Source organism: Saccopteryx leptura, chromosome 10, assembly GCF_036850995.1.
Source record: "Saccopteryx leptura isolate mSacLep1 chromosome 10, mSacLep1_pri_phased_curated, whole genome shotgun sequence".
NCBI lineage: Eukaryota > Metazoa > Chordata > Mammalia > Chiroptera > Emballonuridae > Saccopteryx > Saccopteryx leptura.
Genome location: NC_089512.1, coordinates 80,953,523 through 80,979,289, shown reverse-complemented (window position 1 = coordinate 80,979,289; position 25,767 = coordinate 80,953,523). Strand labels below are relative to the sequence as shown.

At 39.2% G+C, this 25,767-nt stretch overlaps 1 protein-coding gene across 9 annotated transcripts in view; it reads right to left on the bottom strand.

The window, feature by feature from the left end:
- CFAP20DC (CFAP20 domain containing) overlaps positions 1–25,767 on the bottom strand; it is a 401,527-nt gene that overhangs the window by 288,953 nt on the left and 86,807 nt on the right. For all 9 annotated transcript variants that reach the window (XM_066351161.1, XM_066351160.1, XM_066351167.1 and 6 more), the window contains one exon: positions 1,097–1,211. In XM_066351161.1, the coding sequence (XP_066207258.1) occupies positions 1,097–1,211 (115 nt within the window). The remainder of the gene's footprint in view (positions 1–1,096; positions 1,212–25,767) is intronic.

Below are 25,767 nucleotides of genomic sequence, written 5' to 3'. Positions count from 1 at the left end.
TTCTGCATGGTTGAATCTGCTTTTGAAACTCTCTGTTAAATGCTTCAGTTCAGTTATTGTATTTTTCAGTTCTAGGATTTATTTGATGTTCTTTGAGGTTTCTATTTCTTTGTTGAACTTCTCATTTTGTTCATGTGTTGTTTTCTTAATTTCATTTAGTTTTCTGTCTGTGTATTCTTGAAGTTAACTAAATGTCTTTAAAAGAAATATTCAGAATTTCTCTGACTATTCATAGAACTCTATTTATTTAGGATAAGTTATTAGAGCTTTATTAGTTTCCTTTGTTGGTGTCATAGTTCCCTGACTTTTCATGAGCCTTGATTCCTTATATCTGTACCTATGCATTCAGGTAGGTAGTTAAAGTTTTCTTTTAAAATAAATTTACTTAAGCCATCCCAAATGAGTCAATTTAAAGGAAATTATTAAATGCATATTACAACAGGTAGTACACAAATACAGTAGTCATGAGAGAGGTATTAAAATGACTGAAATTTGAGAAAGCCTAGTCAGTTATATCAGGCCCAAGCTTGTTGGCCTATAAACTATTGCTCATCTATGCATACAAAATATATTGCTTTAGTTCTCAGAGGTTACACAACAGGCATAAAATCTTCCAACTTATACAAGGCTGTTATATAGAAAAGTCTAATTTTCTATAAAACTATTTTTAAAAATCTGGCACCAATGATCAATCATTCTCTGCTTTCCAAATATGTACCACTTTTGAGCCTCCATGCTGTTCCTTCTGCTTAGAATGCTTGACTTCCCAACTTTTCCTGTTGCAATCATATAGTCCTTCAAATGCTATCTCTTTTAACTAGCCTTTCCTTATCCTGAAGTCAGATGAATTTCTCTCCCTTTCACTGCACCAACAGTACCTTCCTATTACATTTTTGGTGATATTTTTGATATAGCAATAATTACATTTTCCTACCCAGTAGATATTAAGTGTTTCAGGTGAGGGAAAAGAACAGCATGAGTTTTATTTATTTTTATACCACTATAGTACTCAACAAAGTGCCTTATATGCAGACTATGCCCATAATTAATATTTGCTAAATTGAATTTAATATTTGTAAAATATTAAAACACTTACAATTTTGCGTTTGATCATGGAGAGTGGGATTTTTGCATGAAGAGGGGTTGAAGACAGTTCTTTATGGACTGTTGATAAATATAATCTTCTTTTGATATTCCCTAAATCAGTAATTCTGAAAAAAAAGAGAAGATAGAAAGAGTTTGATCAATATAATAACTACATTTTTGGATAAACATCAAAATGATATATCTCACATAGGTGCTTTCCAACAGGGAGATCAAACACAGACTCTGATAACTGTTTTTTATTTCAAGAAATAGTAAAATTTCTTCTTTAAATTCAAAGTGTTCCTAAGCTTGCATGTATAAATTCACTTAATATGCTAATTTATTTCAGTAATACTAGATTTCCAGTCTTCCAGCCTATGAAAAAAAATTCAATTTGTATGAACTGAGAAACTGCTAGCCTTTAATAATTATGCTTGTTCCAGCCCCTTAAGCTTGTGTTATCTTGGGACATACTGTCACCTACTAAATAGAAAAACATTATGAGTTTCTTTCCTTAAAAATATACCTGTCATTTTAGATAGGCTGTTAGTCTGCTTAGAGACAGTCACAAAACAGTGACTGTCAGTTTCACTTCCTAAGTACATATCTTTGAACCAGAATTCTAATACACAAGTTTATTGCTCACTATGTAGGTCAACCTACAGTGATATCAAGGACACTGAATTTGAACATCTTTAATAGATTTAGACCACAGGCATGATCACAAAGATGAGCTTTGCTTCAAATTGACAGAGGCTCATTTTTATGTTCTGCATCCTTTAGGTCTCAAAGGTAACACAGCAGGCTCAAAATCTCCAAACCTGTCTCAGGGTGCTGTATATTGTAGAATTGATGCTTCCTGAAAAACTATCTTTTTATTGGAGAATAGTGATCCCCCCCTATTTTTAACCTTGTCTACCTGTACCAACTGTTAATTTTGTGCAATTAGCAATCCCCCAAGGAGACATTTGATTCAAATACAGTTACCAATGTTTATAGTATAATTAACTAAATATTTTTAAGTCAACATAGCCTTTTCTATACCTCTTTTTTGTCTCCCCTGCCCATGTTTCTAAACATTATTTCCTTTCTTTACAAAATTCTGCATATCTTTCTGAGAAAACTATCATTGAACAATGTTGAGAATAAGTACAATAAAAATTAAGTAAAATAATTTCACAGTATGCCCATAAAGCTAAAAATTCTACCCTACCAGCACCATAGGATGCCATAAATTTATTTAAAAAGCAATACATTCTTTTAATCCATTGTTAGAGGTAAGGTTTTAAATGGAAAACTGTTAAATACTACTATAGTTTTACACTTAGATGTATAAGTAAATGTAGCATAACATTTGCCCAAAGGCAATGTGCTCAACCTGGGATGAGCATGTGGGGAAGGGGGTGGAACACAGCAATCTCCTGAAGTGCAAGAGGGAAGTATTAAAACTATTTTTTATCCTGATCTTTTGAAATGTTATTTCTGTGCACATTTCATTACATAGTAGGACAGCAAAACACTTATATATTTTTTGAAATAAATAAATGTACCTATATGGTTAGTGTGTTCAAACATTTTACCAATAGAGTACAGGATCAAATATAATTGGTAAGCATTGTCAGAAGTAATTCTGTTGGGTCTCTTCTGTAAGAGGCTCTGATTAGGGAATGGAAGAAAAGTCTATACAGAGATTCTGGAAAGGAAAAGGGGAAAAATGTTCCCTTGTATCAAACAAAAAGTTTGGTTGCAAAAACCAAAAACTCAATTGAGACACAGTTTTATTAAAGGTTTACTTGTAGGAATTAGGTAAGGGTCAAATTCTAAATAGATAAACATAAGTATATACTATCACTTTCTCAAAATATAGAACAATAAGAACATTTGTTCATTCATTCCTTCATCCATTCACATATTAACAAGTACTTCCTGCACCAGGCAATATCCTGGGAACACAATAGTTAAAAAAGGCAAAGTCCCTACCCTCCTGGAGTTTCTCCTCTAGTGAAAAAGGCACGTGGAAAAAGTACAAAGAGACAAAATAAATGCAAATATTGTAAATGCAATGAAGAAACAAAGAGACTGAACTATAAAAGATCAAGAAATGACCTACTTTAGACAGGAAAGCCAGAAGGCATAGCACCTAGAAGGGGAGGAAAGGACATGAAGTAGAAAAGGCAGGCAGGAGTCAAATCATGCAGGGTCTTTACACCAAGGTTAGGGATTCATAAATTTATTGCTCACAATAGCAAGCTATTAGAGTCAACATTCCTCCCTGCATGATGAATGGATACCATAAAAATAGTTGTGTTCTTTTATTTCTTCATTGGGGTAAATTTTGTGTGTAACTGAAATGCACAAATTTCAGTGTACCATCTCACGTGTTTTGAAAAATGTATACACACATGTAATCATTATTTCAATCAAAATACAAAACATTTCTATCACCTTAGAAAGTTGCCTCCTGGACTCTTCTGGTCAATCATCACTCTTGATTTCTATCACCCTAGGTGTTTTGTTTGTTATTGAACTTCTTATAAATGGAATGGTATAGAATATATTGTTTTATAAGTGGATTCTTTCACTGATAACATTGTGTTTTTGAGATTTATACACATTGTTACATGTACCAATAGTTCTTTTAAATTGCTGTGTCTTGTATGGCTATACAGTGGTACCTTGAGATATGAGCAAACCAACATACAATTTTTTTAAGATACGAGCTACAACTCGGTTCGTATTTTTGTTCGAGATCTGAGCGAAATTCTGAGATACGAGTCGTGATTCGGGAAGCTGCCACTAGTTGGTGCGTTGGTGCACGGGTCCAGTGTTGCAAGCACAACACCAGCATCTCATCCTTTCTCATGTGTTACCAGTAGAATCAAGTTGAATATCATGCGCTGTACTCATTCTTGTATCATTTTTGCATTTCTTACTAACTTTTTTTTGTGTGCTATCATGGGGCCAAAGAAAGTGAGTGTAAAGGACAGTGGTAAGAAGAGGAGAATGATGTTGATAGAAGTAAAGCAAGAAATAATAGAAAAACATGAGTGTGGTGTACCAGTGATTGAACTGGCAAGGCTGTACGACCGCAATACATCTACAATTTGTACCATCCTTAAACAAAAGGATGCCATCAAAGCGCAAATCCAGCGAAAGGAACTACAATTCTGTCCCAATTAAGGAAAAATATCCATGAAGAAATGGAGAAGCTTCTGCTGGTGTGGGTGAAAGAGAAAGAGCTGACAGGAGATACAGTGACAGAGACTGTAATATGCGAAAAGGCACGTATTATTTATGGCGACTTGAAGAAGAAAGAACCATCAACCTCAAAAGAGGCAGCAGAAGATACGTTTAAAGCAAGTCATGGCTGGTTTGAAAATTTCAAGAAGAGATCTGGCATCCACTTGGTGGTGAGGCATGGAGAAGCTGCAAGTGCTGACGTTAAGGCAGCTGAGGAGTACATTGCATGTTTTGCTGCGCTTATCGCAAAGGAAGGCTACATCCCCCAACAAGTAAATGTTCAGCTGTGACAAAACAGGATTGTTTTGGAAAAAAAATGCCCTGGAGGACTTCTATCACTGCAGAGGAGAAGAAGCTGCCAGGCCATAAACCCATGAAGGACCATCTGACCCTTGCATTGTGTGCAAATGCTAGCTAGCGGTGACTGTAAAGTAAAACCACTGCTAGTGTATCATTCCAAAAATCCTCAAGCTTTTTTTTTTTTTTTTTTTTTAAGTATTTTTCTGAAGTTGGAAACGGGGAGACAGGGGAGGCAGTCAGACAGACTCCCACATGCGCCCGACCGGGATCCACCCAGCATGCTCACCAGGGGGCAATGCTCTGCCCATCTGGGGCGTTGCTCTGTTGCAACCAGAGCCATTCTAGCACCTGAGGCAGAGGCCATGGAGCCACCCTCAGCGCCCGGGCCAACAGAGCCTTGGCTGCGGGAGGGGAAGAGAGAGACAGAGAGGAAGGAGTGCCTTGGCCAGGAATCAAACCCGGGACTCCTGCACGCCAGGCCAATGCTCTACCACTGAGCCAACTGGCCAGGGCCAAAAATCCTCAAGCTTTTAAGACTCATAATATTCTTAAAGAAAAACTGCAGGTTAAGTGGCTGCCAATGCTAGGGCATGGGTTATGCGGCAGTTTTTTATTGAATGGGTAAATCTTGTCTTTGGTCCTGCAGTGAAGAAATATCTTCAAGAAAATAAACTCCAGATGAAAACATTACTAATCCTTGAAAATGCTCTAGCCCACCCATCTGGTCTTGAAGATGACATTCTCGATGAGTTCAAATTCGTGAAAGTCCTCTATCTCCCACTCAACTTGACTTCAATCTTGCAACCTATGGATCAGCGGGTCATTTCCAACTTTAAAAAGCTTTACACAAAGTTCTTATTCCGCTGCTGCTTTGAAGTGACTGAGAATACAAATCTAACCCTTCAAGAGTTTTGGAAAAGTCTACCTGAATCATTACCAGCTAGAAGCAGCGGTCATTGGGACTTGGACATGAGCTGCAAAGTATAGAATGGTGACAACAATTCCAGTGCCATGAGGACTTTTCCTGGATGTGGACTTTTCCTGGACTCCTGCTCCCTGTGACAGCTCCTAACAGACTGAACTGTGATTGGGTTGCATTTTTCAGGGATTTGGCATGGTGATGGGGCCAACTTGGACTTGGTGAACATGTTAAGGACACTACTCTTTTATAGATTCTTGCTGTATTGGCCAAGAGTTTGCTTAAAGGCTTTTAATCACTGTAAAAAAAAAATAGAAGACTGGATAAAGAAGATGGGGCACATATACACCATGGTATACTATTCAGCTAGAAGAAATGATGACATTGGATCACTTACAGCAGAATGGTGAAATCTTGATAACATTATGCGGAGTGAAATAAGTGAATCAGAAAAAAACAAGAACTGCAGGATTCCATACATTGGTGGGACATAAAAACGAGACTAAGAGACATGGACAGGCATGGGGTAGTTACGAGGGGTGGGGGGAGGGGAGGAGGGCAAGGGGGAGGGGTACAAAGAAAACTGGATAGAGGGGGACGGAGGACGATCTCTCTTTGGGTGATGGGTATGCAAGAGAACTAAATGACAAAATAACCTGGAAATGTTTTCTTTGAATATATGTACCCTGATTTATTGATGTCACCCCATTAAAATAAAAATTTATTTATATAAAAAAAAGAGTTTTGGAAAGATCACTACAGCATTGTGATATGTTATCACCTGATGTTGTTGCAGACAGGGACTTTGAAGGATTCAAACCAGAGACAGACTGAAGTAGAAGCGTTGGAGGAGATTGTGTCCCTCAGAAAGTTGATGGGTCTGGAGGTAGATGAGGGTGACATAAACAAGCTTGTCAAGGAACATGAGGAGGAACTCTCAACTGAGGGATTGAAGGAGCTACAGATGATGCAACATACGGAGCTTCTGCAGGAGATTAGTAAGTAGTGAGGAGGAGGTAGAGTTGGAGGAAGTGGTTTCTACAAATGAAATTAAAGACATGCTGGCAATGTGGGAGAAGCTTTCAAGTTTCATTGAAAAGAAACACCCAGAAAAACTTTCAACTGGTCGTGCTTCAGCACTTTATAATGACACTTGTTTGTCACATTTCCGTAACATTTTAAAAGGCAGGCAAAGCAAGCCTCTTTGGATGGATTTTTATTCAAAAGTTTTGCAAGTGAAAGTGCCGAAAGTGCAGCCAAAAAGGCAAAAACAGGTGATGATTAAATGAAAAATAAGTAATGTTAAGCTTAGGTTAATTTTAAAGTTAAGAAAGTGCATTTTTTTACAATTAAGTTATTGTGGTTTCATTTTAAGTAAAGAAAGTGCAGTTTTAGTTTTGTTTAAAATAAAGAAAATGTAGTTTTAGTTTACATTTAGTGTTAAGGAAGTGAAGTTTTAGTTTATGTGTCTACAGTGCCTGCATCCCTTCCTCCCTCCCACCTCCTCCACCATTCACCTCCGTTAGCCGCACTCATCTGTCTCCAAGGTAAGAATATAGTACTAAATAACACGTTTTCTTTTATTTCATATATTTTGTTATGCATTGGTAAAGTATACATGTGTTTCTTAATTAAAAACATCTTGTTTCATAATTTAGGATGGTTTGGGGATGTTTCACAGGGCTGGGACGGATTAAATCTATTTCAGTTATTTTAAATGAGAGAAATTTGTTTGATATACGAGTTGACTGACTGACGAGCTCGGTTACAGAACGAATTAAACTCATATCTCAAGGTACCACTGTATAACAATTCATTTATCCATTTTCCCATTGATGAAAATTTGTTTCCAGTACTGTTTTCTCATGAAAACCTGTAAGGACATGCTTGTAGAGTCTTATGATGGATGTGTTTTTATTCTCTTGATAATTAGGAACCGGATTACTGGGTCATTAGGGAAACTGTGTCTAACTTTGAAGACATAGTTCTCTAAAGTGGCTGCAGTGGTTATGCATCCTCACCAAATTTTGGTGTTGTCAGACTTTATTGTTAACCAATTCTAATGGGTATGAAATGGATATCATTGTGATTTGATTTGCATTTCTCTTATGAATAATGACACTGGATACTTCTACATGTATTTACTAGTGAATCTTGTAAAGAGTCTGTTAGGTCTTTTACTCAATTTTTATTGATTTTTTTATTATAATTGTAAGGGTTCTTTAAATATTTCGAATATGTATCCTTTATCATTATATGTATTGTGAATATTTTCTTGCCTATTATACTAATGGTATCTTTTTTAACTGTCTATTTGAAAATAATTTCTAGCTTATGGAAAAGTATCAAGAATAGTACACAAAATCATACATGCTTTGTCTAGATTAGCTTATTAGTTAATGATGTCTTTATTAGAAGTTTTTAATTTTCATGAAGTTCAGTTTATCAATATTTACACTTGTGCTTTCTTTCTTTCTTTTTTTTTTTTTAAGTAAGAAGTGGGGAGGCAGAGACAGACTCCCATGTGTGCCCTGACGGGGATCCACCTAGCAAGCCCTTTACCAGGCAATGATCTGCCCATCTGGGGCTACTGCTCTGTTGCTCGGCAACCAAGCTATTTTAGCATCTGAGGTGAGGCCACAAAGCCATTCTCAGTGCTGGGGGCCAACTTGCTCAAGCTGTTTGAGCAGTGGTTGCAGGAGGGGGAGGGAGGGAGAGAGAGAAGGAGAGAGAGCCAACTGGCCAGGGCCAGGTGTGCTTCCTTTGTCCTAAAAATTCCTTGCCTAGCCAAAAGTTGCAAAAATACGTTCTTATGTTCCTTTCTAGATCTTTATAGTTTTAGTTTTTACATTTAGTTTATGATATATGCCTAATTAATTTCTGTGAATTGTGTCAGGTAGTTGTGGGTGTGGGTCTATTTCTTTCTGTATGTTTATCCAGCCATCTCAGCACCATTTGTTAGAGACTCTTCTTCACTCCCTGAAATGCACTGCTACTTTGTTGTAAATCAATTGCTATATATACATATGTGTAGATCTAATTCTGGACTCTATTGACCCATTTCTTTTATATATTTATCCATTTGTCCATTTTTATACCAATGTCACATTGCCTTGATTACTATAGATGTATAGTAAGTCTTAAAATTAGTTTAAAAAAGAATAAAACTCTTTAGCCTGACCAGGCAGTGGTGCAACAGATAGAACAGTGGACTGGGATGCGGAGGACCCAGGTTTGAAACCCCGAGGCTGCCGGCTTGAGCGCAGGCTCATCCCATTAGAGCACAGGCTCACTATCTTCAGCGTGGGGTCACTGGCTTGAGTGTGGGATCGCAGACATGACCCCATGGTCACTGGCTTGAGCCCAAAGGTTGCTGGCTTGAAGCCCAAGGTTGCTGGCTTGAGCAAGGGGTCACTCATTCTGCTGTAGCTCCCTGGTCAAGGCACATATGAGAAAGCAATCAATGAACAACTAAGGAGTCGCAATGAAAAACTGATGATTGATGCATCTCATCTTCTCCATTCCTGTCTGTCTGTCCTTATCTGTCCCTTTCTCTTACTCTCTGTTTCTGTCAAAACAAAAAACAAACAAAAAAACCTTTTCAATTTGGCTTTGTTCAAGGTTTGTTTAGTCCTTGCTTTTCCTTATAGATTTTAGGATCCACTTATTTTCTATAAAAGAAAAGTTTTTGAGGGTTTAACTTGTATTATGCCATACCTATAGATCATTTTGGGGAGAACAATATTGAGTCTCCCAATCAACTTACACGATATCTCTCCATTTATGTAGTCCTTGTTTATTAATTTCTTCCACAATGTTTTATAGTTTTCAATTTAGAAGTCTTGTACATCCTGTTAAATTAATTCCTATTTTGTTTTCTGACATGACAAAAAAAAAAAGGAAAATTACCAGCCAAATGCTACCAGTATATAGAAATACCATTGATTTTTGTATATAGACTTTGTTTCATGTGACTTTGTTAAATTCACTAGTGGCTGTTTTGTAGGTTCCTAAAAATTTTCTGCATAAATAATCATGTCTTCAGTGAATAAAGACTTTTACTTCTTTTTTCCCCACTCTTTGTACTGTACCTTTTCTTTTTCTCACATGACTGCACTGGCTAGGACTTCCAGCACATACTGAACAGAAGTGATGAGAGTACAAACCTTGCCTTGTTCCTGATAATAGGGGGAAAGTGTTCAATATATTTCTACTAAATGTTAAAAGAAAGTTTCTTTTATTAGATTGAGGATGTTCTCTTCTATTTCTAATTTTATCGTGTTATTTTTTTAAATAACAAAAGAATGTGATATCTTGTCAAATGTTTTTTCTGCGCTAATTGAGATGTTTTTATTGTTTATCTCCTTTCTTCTGTCCATATGTTAAATCATACTGATTTATTTTCGTATGTGAAACCAGTCTTGTACTCTTGACATAAATTTCAATTGTGCTAGCACTTTGGTGATGATTTTTACACTTATGTTAATGGGGGATATTGGTCTGTAATTTTCTTGTACTATCTATGTCAGGTTTTCATAACAGAATTAAGTTAGTCCCATAAAGTGATCTGGAAAGTATTTACTCCTCTTTGATTGTCTGGAAATTTGATAACAGTGGTGCTAGTTATTCTTTAAATGCTAACAGAATTCATTTATATCTAAAGATTTCCTTGTGGAAAGATTTTGGTTACACACTCAATCCTTTAATTATAGAGCAATTCAAATTTCTAATTTTTTTTTTATTCAGTTTTGGTAAATTGTGGTTTTCATTTAAAGTTACTGATTTTGCTGGCATAAAGTTATTCATCTTTTCCCCTTCATTATCTTTTTTAATATCAATGGGATTTGTAGAAGTATCCTCTCTCACATGTCTGACATTAATATTTATAATATCTCTTTTGGTTTATCAGGTTTATCCTTCTTCTTCTTCTTTCTTCTTCTTTTCTTTTTCTCCTCTTCCTCCTTTTTTTTCCTTTTTTTAGCAAGAAAGAGACAGAGAGACAGAGACAGTGAGGAAAGGAGAGAGATGAGAAGCATCAACTCATAGTTGTGGCACTTTAATTGTTCATTGACTGCTTCCTCATACATACTTTGACTGGGGGACTCCAGCTGAGCCAGTGACCCCTTGCTCAAGCCAGCAACCTTGGGGTCATATCTATGATCCAAGGCTCAAGGTTGCGACCCCACGCTCAAGTTGCTGTACCCGTGCTAAAGTCAGCGACCTTGGGATTTTGAACCTGGGTCCTCAGCGTCCCAGGTCGATGCTGTATCCACTGCAGTATTACCTGGTCTGGCTCACGTTTATCTTCTTAAAGAAACAACTTTGACTTTGTAAAATTTCTCTATTCTTTGTTTTCAATTTTATTGATTCCCAATTTTATTTTTATTATTTCTTTCCTTCTACTTACTTTGGGTTCCTCACTCCCCCATCCAACTTCTTAGGATGTAAAGTTAGATAATTAATTTTAAATTGTTCTCTTAAAACTGTAAGCATTTCTCTAAGTATTATGTTACCTGTATTCCCCCAATTCTAACACTTTTGATTTCATTCAGTTTGAAATATTTTTCTAATTTTCTGTATGATTTCTTCTTTAAATCCTGGGCTACTTAGAAGTGTGCTGTTTAATTTCCAAACAGTACAGTCTTTTCTCCATTTGCATTGCAATTGATTTTTTTTTGTATGTGTGACAGAGACAGGCACAGATAAGGACAGATGGGAAGGGGGAGAGATGAGAAGCATCAATCCTTCATTGCGGGTCTTTAGTTGTTCATTGATTGCTTTCTCATATGTGCCTTGACTGGGGACTACAGCAGAGTGATTGCTTTCTCATATGTGCTTTGACTGGGACTACAGCAGAGTGAGTGACCCCTTGCTCAAGCCAGTAACCTTAGGCTCAAGCCAGAGACCTTGGGCTTCAAGCCAGCAACCTTTGGGCTCAAGCCAGTGATGATGGGGTCATGTCTATGATCCTACACTCAAGCCAGCAACCCTGTGCTCAAACCGGCAACCTCAGGGTTTTGAACCTGGGTCCTCTGTGTCCCAGTCCAATGCTCTATCCACTGCACCACTGTCTGGTCAGGTGATTTTTAATTTGATTTCACTATAGTCAGAAAATATATTTTGTAAAGTTTCCTCTTTAAAAACAATGTCATAAGACACTGTGTGACTCAGCATATGACTGATGAGTGGTTTAAATACACTGAAATCTCTTTAATATTTTAACATTTTAAAACTTTAAAATATTAACATCTATTCTCTCTTAAGTCTACTTAATACTGATCTATCACGTATTGATCTTTAGAACATTCCTTCTTATTTCTGGGCAATTTAGCACCTCTTATGCCATCATTCTGGGTGATTTTAAATGTCTACACAGAGAATAAAATTTAATCTAAACATAAACCTCTTTCATTACAACAATCAATACTTTTATTCCATTTTAGCAACTTACATGAAGAGTCCTGTTCTGTAGCCCACCATCACTAGGAACTGCTTGACTTTATGGTTTCCTATTTAAATTTCCCGGTTCGTCCGTATATGTGTTTCCCCCTTAATCCCTTCACTATCTATCATCCAGTCCCCCCACCCACCTCCTCTCTGGCAGCTGTCAGTGCTCCATGTGTCCATGTCCCTGTTTCTATTTTGTTAGTTTCTTCATTAGATTCCACATATTAATAAAATCCTATGGTATTTGTGTTTCTTTGACTGGCTTATTTCACTGAGCACAATGATCTCCAAGTCTATCAATGCTGTCACAAGACAACAGTGTGGTAATAGCCAATAGGAAAGGGGGGTGAGGGTTAAATGGAAGTGGACAAAGGGGGGCAAAATGGGAATAGAAAGAGACTTTGCTTGGGACGAATAGTGCATGATGTGGTGCGCAGATGGTGTTTTGTTGGGTAGAACACTTGAAACCTATATAGTTTTGCAAACCAATGTCATCCCAATAAATTCAAATAATATAATAAATACAAACATACATACTTAAATTTTCCCTCTGATTCATTCATTTATTCCACTGATACTTAGTCAAGGCCTCAGTGCACAGTACAAGGTACCAGAGATATGAAAGTATCAATAACTAAGACACAGAAATCATAATCCAAGAGAGAGAAAAATAACATGCTTTAGCTCTTTTTAGGATATTTTATAGACATTATCCTATTAAGTCTCAGAACAATCCTTCCCTGAAGGTAATACATTCGTTCTCTGTTTTGTAGATGGGGAAACTGCACTTAATGGTGTATGGCTTCCTTGAAAAAGTCACATGATCTCTAAATGTAACAGCTCTCTTTGGGTGGGTGACACTCTCTCTCAGGTACAGGTATATCTTGGAGATATTAGAAGGTTCAGTTCTAGACCACCAGAGTAAAGTAAATATTTTGATAAAGCAAGCCACACACCATTTTTTGGTTTCCAAGTGCTTACAGAAGGTAGGTTTACATTATACTGTAGTCTGTTGTGTGCAATTAGCATTGTTTACCTCTTAATTAAATATACCATATTGCTAAAAAATGCTAACCATCATCTGTGCTTTCAGTGAATCATAATCTTTTTATTGGAGGGAGTGTTGCCTTCAATTTGTACAAAGAGTAGTATCTGTGAAGCCCAGTAAACTGACGTGAAATGAGATGAGACTGCCTGTATTGCTTAGAGAAGGTAGCCGGTAAGTCTGGGCCAAAGTGCATTTAGAAAGGACTGGGGAGCTGTGATGGTAGTCCCAGGTTTCTCTCTGCTTTACGTGTGCTTCAGCACTGGCTAAGAGCTCTGACTCCCATGTTTGACAATCCAATCCTTCGAGCTATCTCATGTACATACATGGTCATGTCATGCAGCCTCTTTAAGAGGCAAACTCTCAAAAGCAGAGTCTGCAAAAAGGATATAGGTGAGAGGAGTTTATTGGAGAGATTCCATGAAGCAGAAATGAGGTAGCAGGGAGAGTAAGACAATGAAAGAAGAAAAGCCAAAGGAAGGACACACTGTCAATGATACTGCTAAAGGTCTCCATTCCACTAGGATGTCTAGAGACATGTACAGACATCTCTTAGCATTGTCCACCAGAGGAGCGGAGGGGAGAGCACATACTCATTGACTCCCAATGCCCAATGATTAAGGGTTGCCTCTGGGGGCCTTAACTCCCCAGCATTTCTAGGATGTACTTGCCTGTAAGCAGAGCAGGCTCCCACAGAGTCAAAGAAGGCCCTGGGTGGCACTTAATGGGACACTATCCAAGCAAGCTTACAGCAAACTGTCCACTGCATCTGCAAGTGATATCAGAGGTGGACCCAGAGGATGACATGGGACACTCGAATGATCTGCCACAATTACAATGCCATCCTCCTTGCTGCTATTAAACACACTCTGTCCTTCTGTATTCCATGCCTCTGCTTAGGCATGTCCCTTGGAAACCCCTTCCCTCATTATGCCTACTGAAATTATATTCATCCATCACTGTTTGGCTTGAAATGCCATCTCCTCCTTGAAAACAACTAAGATTTACAAATTGAAAATAATCACATCTTTTTTGACTACCACAGCATGTTTTCTGACCTCTATTACTGAATTATTTTCATTTCCCCTTGGTGTTCTAGGTCAGTAACTATAGTCCACTTCATGGGCCATAATCTGATGCAAATATACAAATCTTTTCCTTTGTTTTCTTGGGTGAATAACATGCAGTCCATATAGTACAGTTTTACCACTTGCTAGTAACATTCTAATTGAGTTTAAAAGGGTTACTAGAATTTGGTATTTCTAAGTCCATTTTTAGAGTTTAAAAGTTTCTCATTCTAAATTTCACAAAAAAGTCTGACTTCCCTGAAAGGCTTGGCAGTTTGTAAATAGTTTGTACATGTACAGATACAAGAGAGATGAAATTTCTGCAATTTGGGGGAAGGACAATTTATTACAAATTCATCGCCTTTATTACAAATTCAGTATTGCTTTCTTGAGTTGACTGTAGTTTTCAAGTACTGCTTTTTTGTGTGTATAATTAACTGTTATGATATTATCAATGTGTGGAAGTATGCTATAATGGACAAGAACAATATATATTTTTTTTTATTGAGAGGTGGGGAGGCAGAGAGACAGACTCCCACATGTGCCCCAACCAGAATCCATATGTCGAGCCCCCTACCTGGCAATGCTCTGCCCATCGGGGGCCACTGCTCCATTGCTCAGCAACCGAGCTATTTTAGCACCTAAGGCAAGGCCCTGGAGCCTTCCTCAGTGCCTGAGGACAACTTGCTCAAACCATTCCAGCCATGGTTGCTTCTTATCTGTGCCTTGACCAAGAATTGAACCCAGGACTTCCACAAGCCTCGCTGATGCTCTACCACTGAGCCAACCGGCTAGAGCCAAGAACAATAATTTTGAAGCCAGATATTCTGGGTTTAAATTCCGGCTTCTTAGCTGTATGACACTGGGCAAGCTGTCCTACTTCTTAGCTGTAAGTCACTAACCTTCTGTGTCTCAGTTTTTTCAGTAAAATGTGAAAAATAATAGTATTCTAGCATTGTTGTATTACATAAATGTGTGTACAAAAAAATGCTTAGCGAGCACCTGGTACACAGAAAATTCTACCTAAGTACCACCTATCACCAACTTAAGTTGCTGTGGATTCTTTAGTGAACTCTGTGTGGTTTTGGCCTTTAATTATCTAATAACTAAAATTTAAGTGGCTCATACATGACTACATAATTCTGTATCAATATCCTAGTCTCTGTACTGGAGCGTGGGGATGGGCTGGTGCGGACTGTGACATCTTTCATCTGCAATGTCCTAGTCTCTGTACTGGAGTGTGGGGGTGGGGTGGTGCGGGCTGTGACATCTTTCATCTGCAATGTCCTAGTCTCTGTACTGGAGTGTGGGGGTGGGGTGGTGTGGGCTGTAACACCTTTCATCTGTCAATGTGCTAGTCTCTGTACTGGAGCGTGGGGGTGGGCTGGTGCGGACTGTGACATCTTTCATCTGCAATGTCCTAGTCTCTGTACTGGAGCATGGGGGTGGGGTGGTGTGGGCTGTGACATCTTTCATCTGCAATGTCCTAGTCTCTGTACTGGAGTGTGGGGGTGGGGTGGTGTGGGCTGTGACACCTTTCATCTGTCAATGTCCTAGTCTCTGTACTGGAGAGTGGGGGTGGGGTGGTGCGGGCTGTGACATCTTTTATCTCTCAATGTCCTAGTCTCTGTACTGGAGCGTGGGGGTGGGGTGGGCTGTGACATCTTTCATCTGCAATGTCCTAGTCTCTGTACTGGAGAGTGGGGGTGGGGTGGTGCGGGCTGTGACATCTTTCATCTGTCAATGTCCTAGTCTCTGTACTGGAGTGTGGGGGTGGGGTGGTGTGGGCTGTGACACCTTTCATCTGTCCATGTCCCAGTCTCTGTACTGGAGTGTGGGGGTGGGGTGGGCTGTGACACCTTTCATCTGTCAATGTCCTAGTCTCTGTACTGGAGTGTGGGGGTGGGGTGGTGTGGGCTGTGACACCTTTCATCTGTCCATGTCCCAGTCTCTGTACTGGAGCGTGGGGGTGGGGTGGGCTGTGACACCTTTCATCTGTCAATGTCCTAGTCTCTGTACTGGAGTGTGGGGGTGGGGTGGTGTGGGCTGTGACACCTTTCATCTGTCCATGTCCCAGTCTCTGTACTGGAGCGTGGGGGTGGGGTGGGCTGTGACACCTTTCATCTGTCAATGTCCTAGTCTCTGTACTGGAGTGTGGGGGTGGGCTGGTGCGGGCTGTGACATCTTTCATCTGTAATGTCCTAGACTCTGTACTGGAGCGTGGGGGTGGGGTGGTGCGGGCTGTGACATCTTTCATCTGCAATGTCCTAGTCTCTGTACTGGAGCTTGGGGGTGAGCTGGTGCGGCCTGTGACATCTTTCATCTGTAATGTCCTAGTCTCTGTACTGGAGCGTGGGGGTGGGGTGGTGCGGGCTGTGACATCTTTCATCTGTAATGTCCTAGTCTCTGTACTGGAGCGTGGGGGTGGGGTGGTGCGGGCTGTGACATCTTTCATCTGTAATGTCCCAGTCTCTGTACTGGAGCGTGGGGGTGAGCTGGTGCGGGCTGTAACACCTTTCATCTGTAATGTCCTAGTCTCTGTACTGGAGCGTGGGGGTGGGGTGGTGCGGGCTGTGACATCTTTCATCTGCAATGTCCTAGTCTCTGTACTGGAGTGTGGGGGTGGGGTGGTGCGGGCTGTGACATCTTTCATCTGTCAATGTCCTAGTCTCTGTACTGGAGCGTGGGGGTGGGGTGGTGTGGGCTGTGACATCTTTCATCTGTCAATGTCCTAGTCTCTGTACTGGAGTGTGGGGGTGGGGTGGTGCGGGCTGTGACATCTTTCATCTGCAATGTCCTAGTCTCTGTACTGGAGTGTGGGGGTGGGGTGGTGCGGGCTGTGACATCTTTCATCTGCAATGTCCTAGTCTCTGTACTGGAGTGTGGGGGTGGGGTGGTGCGGGCTGTGACATCTTTCATCTGCAATGTCCCAGTCTCTGTACTGGAGCGTGGGGGTGGGGTGGTGCGGGCTGTGACATCTTTCATCTGCAATGTCCCAGTCTCTGTACTGGAGTGTCGGGGTGGGGTGGTGCGGGCTGTGACACCTTTCATCTGCAATGTCCTAGTCTCTGTACTGGAGCGTGGGGGTGGGGTGGTGTGGGCTGTGACACCTTTCATCTGTCAATGTCCCAGTCTCTGTACTGGAGCGTGGGGGTGGGCTGGTGCGGGCTGTGACATCTTTCATCTGTAATGTCCCAGTCTCTGTACTGGAGCGTGGGGGTGGGGTGGTGCGGGCTGTGACATCTTTCATCTGTCAATGTCCCAGTCTCTGTACTGGAGCGTGGGAGTGGGGTGGTGCGGGCTGTGACACCTTTCATCTTGTTGCAGTGGGTCTTGGTAAAACATGAACAGGATCCACCACAGGCAGTTGTCTGCAGTCTGCCTCTTCCAGCCTGCAGCGGCCTGAGGGCTGAGACCACGTGATAATTATGACAGTACTCTCACAGGGTTAGAGCTCTGTAGTTAATGGGGAAATATTTGCTGAACTGCCCTTGCTGAAGCACTACTGCAGTGATATAGTTGATCATCTATTGAGCACCTACTGGGTGCTCACATGAAAGAAGATACTGGGATATCACAGGGAATAAAACAAGTGCCCGCCCTCATGAAGCATGTGTTTTAATAAGAGAAGACAGTAATATACCAGTGAGTATACATGAAATATGTCAGCCCTCAATAATGACCATGAAGAAAAATAAAGTACAGCAAGGTGATAGACATGGGGTGGGAAAGGTCCTTTTAGGAAAGGTAGTTAGAATGGGCCTACCAGAGAACGTGCAATGAGCAACCATGCAGATACCTGGAGGAAGAGGGTTCCAGACAGAATACTCCTGAGGACTGTGTAAAAAAAAAAAAAAGAGAGATTTGTTTCTCTCTATAGTGGATCGTTTAATATAATTCAACAAATATTAAGAGAGGTGGCTCCCTAAGCTGTAAGGCTCACAGTGAGTGCATGGCCTGAGTTTGCCCATGTGGAGGCCAGGTCTGGTGTGCGCAAAAGAGTTCTCAGTTAAATCCAACTATTAGTCTCTAGTTGCTGGATGAATTTCTAAAGGATCACGTGCCCAATTTAGGACAAAGGTATCAGGTCTAAGCCATTATATGGTGATGAGGATTTATTCTACTGTCTTTGCAAAACTAAATATGCAAAACTTCCCTACTTCATAATTAAGAAGAGTTGGTTAAGGAGGGAAAACAAAATCATATGCTAAGCTTAAATGGTTCTGAAAGCAAGCTGAATTGCTACTTTAAAAAAATTAAAATTAGCCATGAGAGAGAGAATATAAATGTATATGTGTGATTACTTAAAAGCGTCATTATGCTGATGTGCTTTTTGGGGGGACAATTTAGTTGCTGTAAGGAAGGCTGCTTATAAAACAGCTTTCCACTTGAATTACAGGCTGGATTTTCACCATCTAAAACTCTTGTGACCTAACAAAGCAGAAAAAGACAAGCAACACTGGCCTCGCTTGTCCTGCACTTAAAGATACACTTCATTGAAAAACCATATGAGAGTTAATACATTTTTATATCTGTAAGTGAGCATTTATAGGTAAGGATCAGCAATGTGATAGAAAAAGTAATGAGACCATGTTGAGAAAAAATGGGGTAGTCAACAGGAAAATGAACCTCATTTATTATAATATTCTAGTTATCAGCAGGTGTATAACTCTCAGAGCTATGGTCATTAACGACATGCATTCTAAACTTAACATCTACATTTGCATACCATTTGAAAGTAAAATTACTTTTCAATTTACTTTTATATTTTCATCTTTGATTGACAATTTTTTTTCACAATGGCAATCTCAGTGAGTATTTGAGTAAATGTAACAACCATCCAAGAGTATAGATAAATTCATCTGTTCAGATTGCCTATTCACTTTTCTTCTGTGTGTACAATCATTTACAACCATTTATGAATGCTTGTTTCAGGTTAGAGTGAACTTGCAAAATGGATGTAGGACTTCTGATGATTTGATTCATTTACTAGAATCATTTATTCTTAAAGCCAAAATAGTATTTATTTTCTTATCATGACCTAAAAAAACAAAATTTGAATGCACATTTTCAGTGATACTATCAAATAACTGTCAGTATAATAAGGAATAGTGAGTTTACAAAATAGTATATTTAAATATGTGCAATGAATTTTGGTATATAGCTAATATGGCTGTATACTGAAATTTAAAATTACTGTCTATAGAAGGAGGTTTCATGCATAGAGTCTCCCATACACATTCACTGCAATGCTTCACAGTCAACAAAGGGAATTTTATTCTATTAGTTTTTCTTGAATCTTTTCATCTGAAGTTTAAATTCATTGAGCATTCTTTTATCCTTAATAAAGAACAGTAGTAATTCTGAACCTAAGATGCTTTCATGTACTTATTTAAACAAAAAGTGGCCCTTTTTAATAGTTAAGGTTTATTATAATGCATATTTCACATAATTTCTATTAAATTAATGACTGCTGCTCTTGGAATCTTTCATGAATAACATCTGATACCTTTTCTAAAAACAGCTTTATTAAAGTATAACTTATATGCATTACTATTTAAATGTACATTTTTAGTATATTTAAGGAGTTATGTAAAAATCACCAGAATTCAGTTGATGAACATTCCATTCCCACTGTCCCCGAAAGAGCCCTCATGCCTGTTTGCAATCAATCCCTACTCTTACCCCCACCCCAGGCTATCACTAATCTGGTTTTAGTCTTTAAACATTTGCCTTTTCTGGATATTTCATATAAATGGAATAAAAAATAGAAAGTTTTTGTATATGACTTCTTTCACTTAGCATAACGTTTTTGAGACTCATTCATATTGTAGCATCTATTAATACTTACTACAAAATAATATTCCAATACATAGATATACTGCATTTTGTTTATTCATTCACCAGGTGAGCTGATGGAGCTGTAGACTGTCTCCAGGTTTGGCCAATCTAAACAATGGTACTAAGAACATCCATGTTCAGCTCTGTGTGAGGACCTAATGTTTTCATGTTCCTTAGGTACATACCCAGGAAGATAGCCATTGTGGTGAGTATGAGACAGCATCTCATTGTAGCTTCAATTTGCAGTTTGCAATTAATAAATGATGTTGAGATTATCATGAAGCCACCTGTCCATCTTTTTTTACTATATGATTATCTTGTACTAAGTTTTGAATTGGGTGATATGCTTTCTTATTAATGAATAAGAAGAGTTCTTTTTATGTTCTGGATACAAGAACTTTATCATATATATGAGTTGCAAATACTTTCAGCAGTCTGTGGCCTGTCTTCATTTATTTAATGGTGTCTTTTAAATGCAAAACCTTTTTATTTTTATCAAGTCCAATTTACCATATTTCCTTTTATTGATTGTATTTTGGTGTCACATCTACAAATGCTTTGCCTAACTTAGAGGAATCATACAGATTTCCTTCTATTTTCTTCTAGACATTTTATACTTTTAATTCTTACTTTTAGGTTTACATTCAATTTTGAGATAGTTTTTGTATATAGTGTGAGGTAAGGTGTAAATTAACTTGTGGATAGCCAAATGTCCCTGCACTGTTTCTTGAGAGGATGATTCTTTTACCCATTAAATTGCCTTAGCACTTTTGTAAAATATCAACTGGTGAATTTTTAGATCAAGGAGAAATGCCAACTTAATAATATTGAACCTTCTAGTAGAATGGCTCTCCACTTCTTTAGAACTTTAATTTAATCTCAGCAGTATTTTTAATTTTCAGTATACAAATCTTGCACTAACTTTGTTAGTTATTCCTAAGCATTTTATTCTTTTTGATATTGTGAATAGAAGTGTTTTCTTCACTTTCAGATTTTTCTTTGCAGGTATATACAGATGCAATTGATTTTCATGTTCTTTCACCTTGCTAAACTCATTTATTACTTTTCTACAGACATTTGTGCTGTTTGTGAATAAAGACAGTTATGATTTTCCCTTTCCAATAGGGATGGATGCCTTATACTATTTATTTCTTCTTCCTACCTTATTGCATTGACTAGAATCTTCAATATAATAATGAGTAGAAATGGTGAGAAGAGACAGCTGTGTCTTATTTCTGATCCTAGGGGAAAAGCATTCAGTCTTTCATGGCCTTATACTATTAAGTATGATAAGCTGGTTTATTAGATGTCCTTTATCAGGTTGAGGAAATTCTTTTCCTAGGTTGTGAAGTTTCTTTTTTTAAACATTAACTCAATCTGGATCAAATATTTAAATGTAATAGCTAAAATTACAAATCTCTTTAAAAAAATAGGTGAAAATCTTTCTGCCCTTGGGTTAGGTAATGATTTCTTAGCAACAAAAGAAAAAAGGAGATAAATGGACTTCATAAAAATTTAAAACTTTTGATCATCAAAGGATACTCAAGAAAGTAATGAATAGGATAAAATTTTTACAAGTTATTTATCTGAGAAGGGCCTAGTGTTCAAAATGTAGAAAGAATTCATACAACTCAACAATAAAAAGAACTCATCCAATTAAAAATGGGAAAATATTTAAATAGGAATTTCTCCGAAGAAGATATATAAATGGACAATAAATAAATGAAAAGGAACTCAACACTATTAGCAGACATGGAAATGCAAATCAAAATCATGCAATACCATATCATACCCAACTAGCTCTAGAATGAGTACGATGTGTTGCTGAGGCTGTAAAGAAACTGAAACATTCTTGTATTGTTCGTGGGAATATAAAATGGTATAGTTACTTTGAAAACAGCTTTGCAGTCCTTCAAAAGTTAATGTAGCGTTTCATATGACCCAGCAATTTCATTCTTAGGTATATACCCAAGAGGATTAAAAACAAATCCACACAAAAATCTGCACATGAATGTTTAGAGCAGCATTATTAATAACAGTCAAGACAGTTAAAACAACTCAAATGTCTATCAACTGATAAGAGAATAAACAAAATATTGCAGATCCATACAATGAATTATTATTCATTCATTAAAAGAATAAATTAGGCCCTGGCTGGTTGGCTCAGCAGTAGAGAGTCGGCCTGGCGTGCGGGGGACCCGGGTTCGATTCCCGGCCAGGGCACACAGGAGAAGTGCCCATTTGCTTCTCCACCCCCCCACCCCTCCTCCTTCCTCTCTGTCTCTCTCTTCCCCTCCCGCAGCCGAGGCTCCATTGGAGCAAGGATGGCCCGGGGGCTGGGGATGGCTCCTTGGCCTCTGCCCCAGGTGCTAGAGTGGCTCTGGTCCCGGCAGAGCGACGCCCCGGAGGGGCAGAGTATCGCCCCTGGTAGGCAGAGCGTCGCCCCTGGTGGGCGTGCCGGGTGGATCCCGGTCGGGCGCATGCAGGAGTCTGTCTGACTGTCTCTCCCCGTTTCCAGCTTCAGAAAAATACAAAAAAAAAAAAAAAAAAGAATAAATTATCAATACATGCTACAACATGAATAAACATTGAAAACATTATGTTAAGCAAAATAAGTCAGAGAAAGACTACATATTGTATGTTTCCATTTATATGAAATATTCAAAATAGGCAAATCTACAGAGAAGGAAATAAAATGCTGAGGGTAGCAGGAATTAAAAGTAACTATTAATTGGCCTGACCAGGAGGTGGCGCAGTGGATACAGTGTCGGCCTGGAATGTTGAGGACCCAAGTTCGAAATCCCGAAGTAGCCAGCTTGACTGGCTGGGTGGGGGAACTCACCCAACTTGTGCACAGGGTCACCACTTGAGTGTGGAGTCATAGCCATGATCCCATGGTTGCTGGCTTTAGTGCAAAGGTCATTGGCTTGAAGCCCAAGGTTGATGGCTTGAGTCCAAGTTTGCTGCCTTGAGCAAGGGGTCACTCACTCTGCTTGAGCCCCCCAGTCAAGGCACATATGAGAAAGCAATCAATGAACCACTAAGGTGTCACATGAAGAACTGATGCCTCTCATCTTTCTCCTTTCCTGTCTGTCTCTGTCTGTACTGCTCTTTCAAATTAAAAAACAAAAAAAGTAACTATTAATGGGTATAAGTACTTTTAGGGTGACGAATCTTTCTAAAATTACATAATGGTGATGGCTGCACAACTGTGGAATATATTAAAACCCACTGAATAATACATTTTAAAAGGAAGAAGTTGCCCTGGCCGGTTGGCTCAGTAGTAGAGCATCGGCCTGGCATGCAGAAGTCCCGGGTTCGATTCCCGGCCAGGGCACACAGGAGAAGCGCCCATCTGCTTCTCCACCCCTCCCCCTCTCCTTCCTCTCTGTTTCTCTCTTCCCCTCCCGCAGCCGAGGCTCCATCGGAGCAAAGATGGCCCGGGCGCTGGGGATGGCTCCTCGGCCTCTGCCCCAGGCGTTAGAGTGGCTCTGGTTGCAACAGAGCGACGCCCCGGAGGGGCAGAGCATCGCCCCCTGGTGGGCAGAGCGTCGCCCCCTGGTGGGTGTGCTGGGTGGATCCCGGTCGGGCGCATGCGGGAGTCTGTCTGACTGTCTCTCCCCATTTCTAGCTTCAGAAAAATACAAAAAAAAAAAAAAAAAAAAAAGGAAGAAGTTTATGCTTTGTGAATTGTATCTCAAAAAAACTTTTAACAGTTCCAACACTTATTGGTGATGGGACTTTGGGAAAATAGAAATTTAGGAAACAGGTAGAGAAAGGAATAGAACTATTATTTCTATTCTATTAGTACAAAACACAACGTTTCATGATGTCTTGTGTTCCTGGAAAACATTAATTCAGTGGCCCACAGTCATCACTGTGGGTTGACCTGGACACCCAGAAAGACATGTTCAAGACCTAACCCCTGGTTCTTGTTAATGTGACCTTTTCTGGAAACAGAATATTTGCTAATATAATCAAATTAAAATAAGTCATGCTGGATTACAGTACGTGGTAATCAAATGATTGGTGTGCTTATAAAAAGAGGGGAACTTGGACACAGATACAGATAGGGAGAGGATGTGAAATGACAACCAATACAGAAATTCGAGTGATGTATCTACAAGCCAACAAATGCCAAAAACTGCTGGTGACTGGCCAAGCTAGGGGACAGAGGCACGGTACAGACACTTGTTCAGTGCTTTCCAAAGGCACCAACCCTGTGGACACCGATTTGGGATTTTTAGTGTCTAGAACTGTGAGACGATAAATTTCTGTTGTTCTAAGCCATCTAGTTTGTGGTAATTTGTCATGGCAGCTCTAGTAAACAACTACAGTATGATTTATATCTTTGTTATTAAAGACAAAGAGTTACAGGAACTAGAGTCAAACATTTGGAGTCTCAATTCCTTTACCTATAAATGGAGATAACATCCATTCATTGTGCTAGAAAATGATCATGAAAACTCTTTAGAAACTGTGAAGTGCTTTGTAACTATAGGAATATTACTCTTTCAGATGTACGCTTTAAATGGATTTGTTTTCTCTTTCTTCAAGATCATCTGTTTTCAAGCAACACTCACCTTCCTTAGAACCACAGTTTGGGCATAAATTGCTTACCGGTACATTAAAAAACAGCCATCTCTAACATAAAAGTGAGAATTCAAATTATGAAACTCTCATATTACCCACTTTCCTAATCCCCACCCCCCAAATACACTTTGCCATAAATTGCCAACAAGTTCACCTGCATTTTAGGAAACACAATACCAGGCACTGTACCCTTTTGTTTAGACAAAGGGTTAGAGTGTTGCCTGTTTCAGTTAATTGACTATTCTGTTCAACTGAATAATACCACCATAAATGATCATTTTCTGAATACCACAATGAAGATTATATGTGCCATTTTTCACAAATTACAAGTCAGTTAGGATGTACAATTATCAATATAAAATACTACTGATTGTTGGAGACTTCCAATTATTTAAAGTCTTGAACACCTTTTAAAAAATTTGCTGTGGCCCTGGCCAGTTGGCTCAGTGGACAGAGCATCGGCCCAGCATGTGGACGTCCAGGGTTTGATTCCCGGTCAGGGCACACAGGAGAAGTGACCATCCGTTTCTCTCCCCCTACTCCCCTCTCACAGCCAGTGGCTTGATTGGAGCATTGGCTCTGAGCGCTGAGGATGGCTCATCTGATTCGAGCATTGGCCACAGACTGGAGGTGCTGCATGGATTTTGGTTGGGGTGCATGCAGAAGTCTATCTATTTCACCTCCTCTCACTTAAAAAAATTGCTGTAAATTGCCTGTCAGTAAAAATTTGACAGTATCCACCAGTGGGAAAATCTGTCAAATGTCCTTGAGCACTTCCAACATGCATGCTTTAGATTTTCTCTCCCTCCTCACCTCTGCTCACCTGAATGGCTCACTAGAGCTATAGAAAGTTTTGACTCTTTAGGTATTATATACATTCGATTTCTTTTACATAAAAATATCACCTGTTTTTAAATGCAGGAGATTTCACAAGTGAATAAAGACACATGGATGTTCATTATAACACTAATAAAAAAAAAAACAAGGAACAAATAGAGGGAAAATTGAGAGGTCCATCATAAGGGTCTATCTAGAGATAAATATGCTGTACTATACACATGCATATGGCAGGTATTTAAAAAGAGTGAGACAAAATAATATGTAATAATACAGAAATAAAGAAGAAAGCCCAACAGTCACCACACCAAACAAATTTCCAAAGAGTATGCAAAGACTTGTAATATCATATAAATGCATACACACTCACACATACAACCTCTGAAGGGACT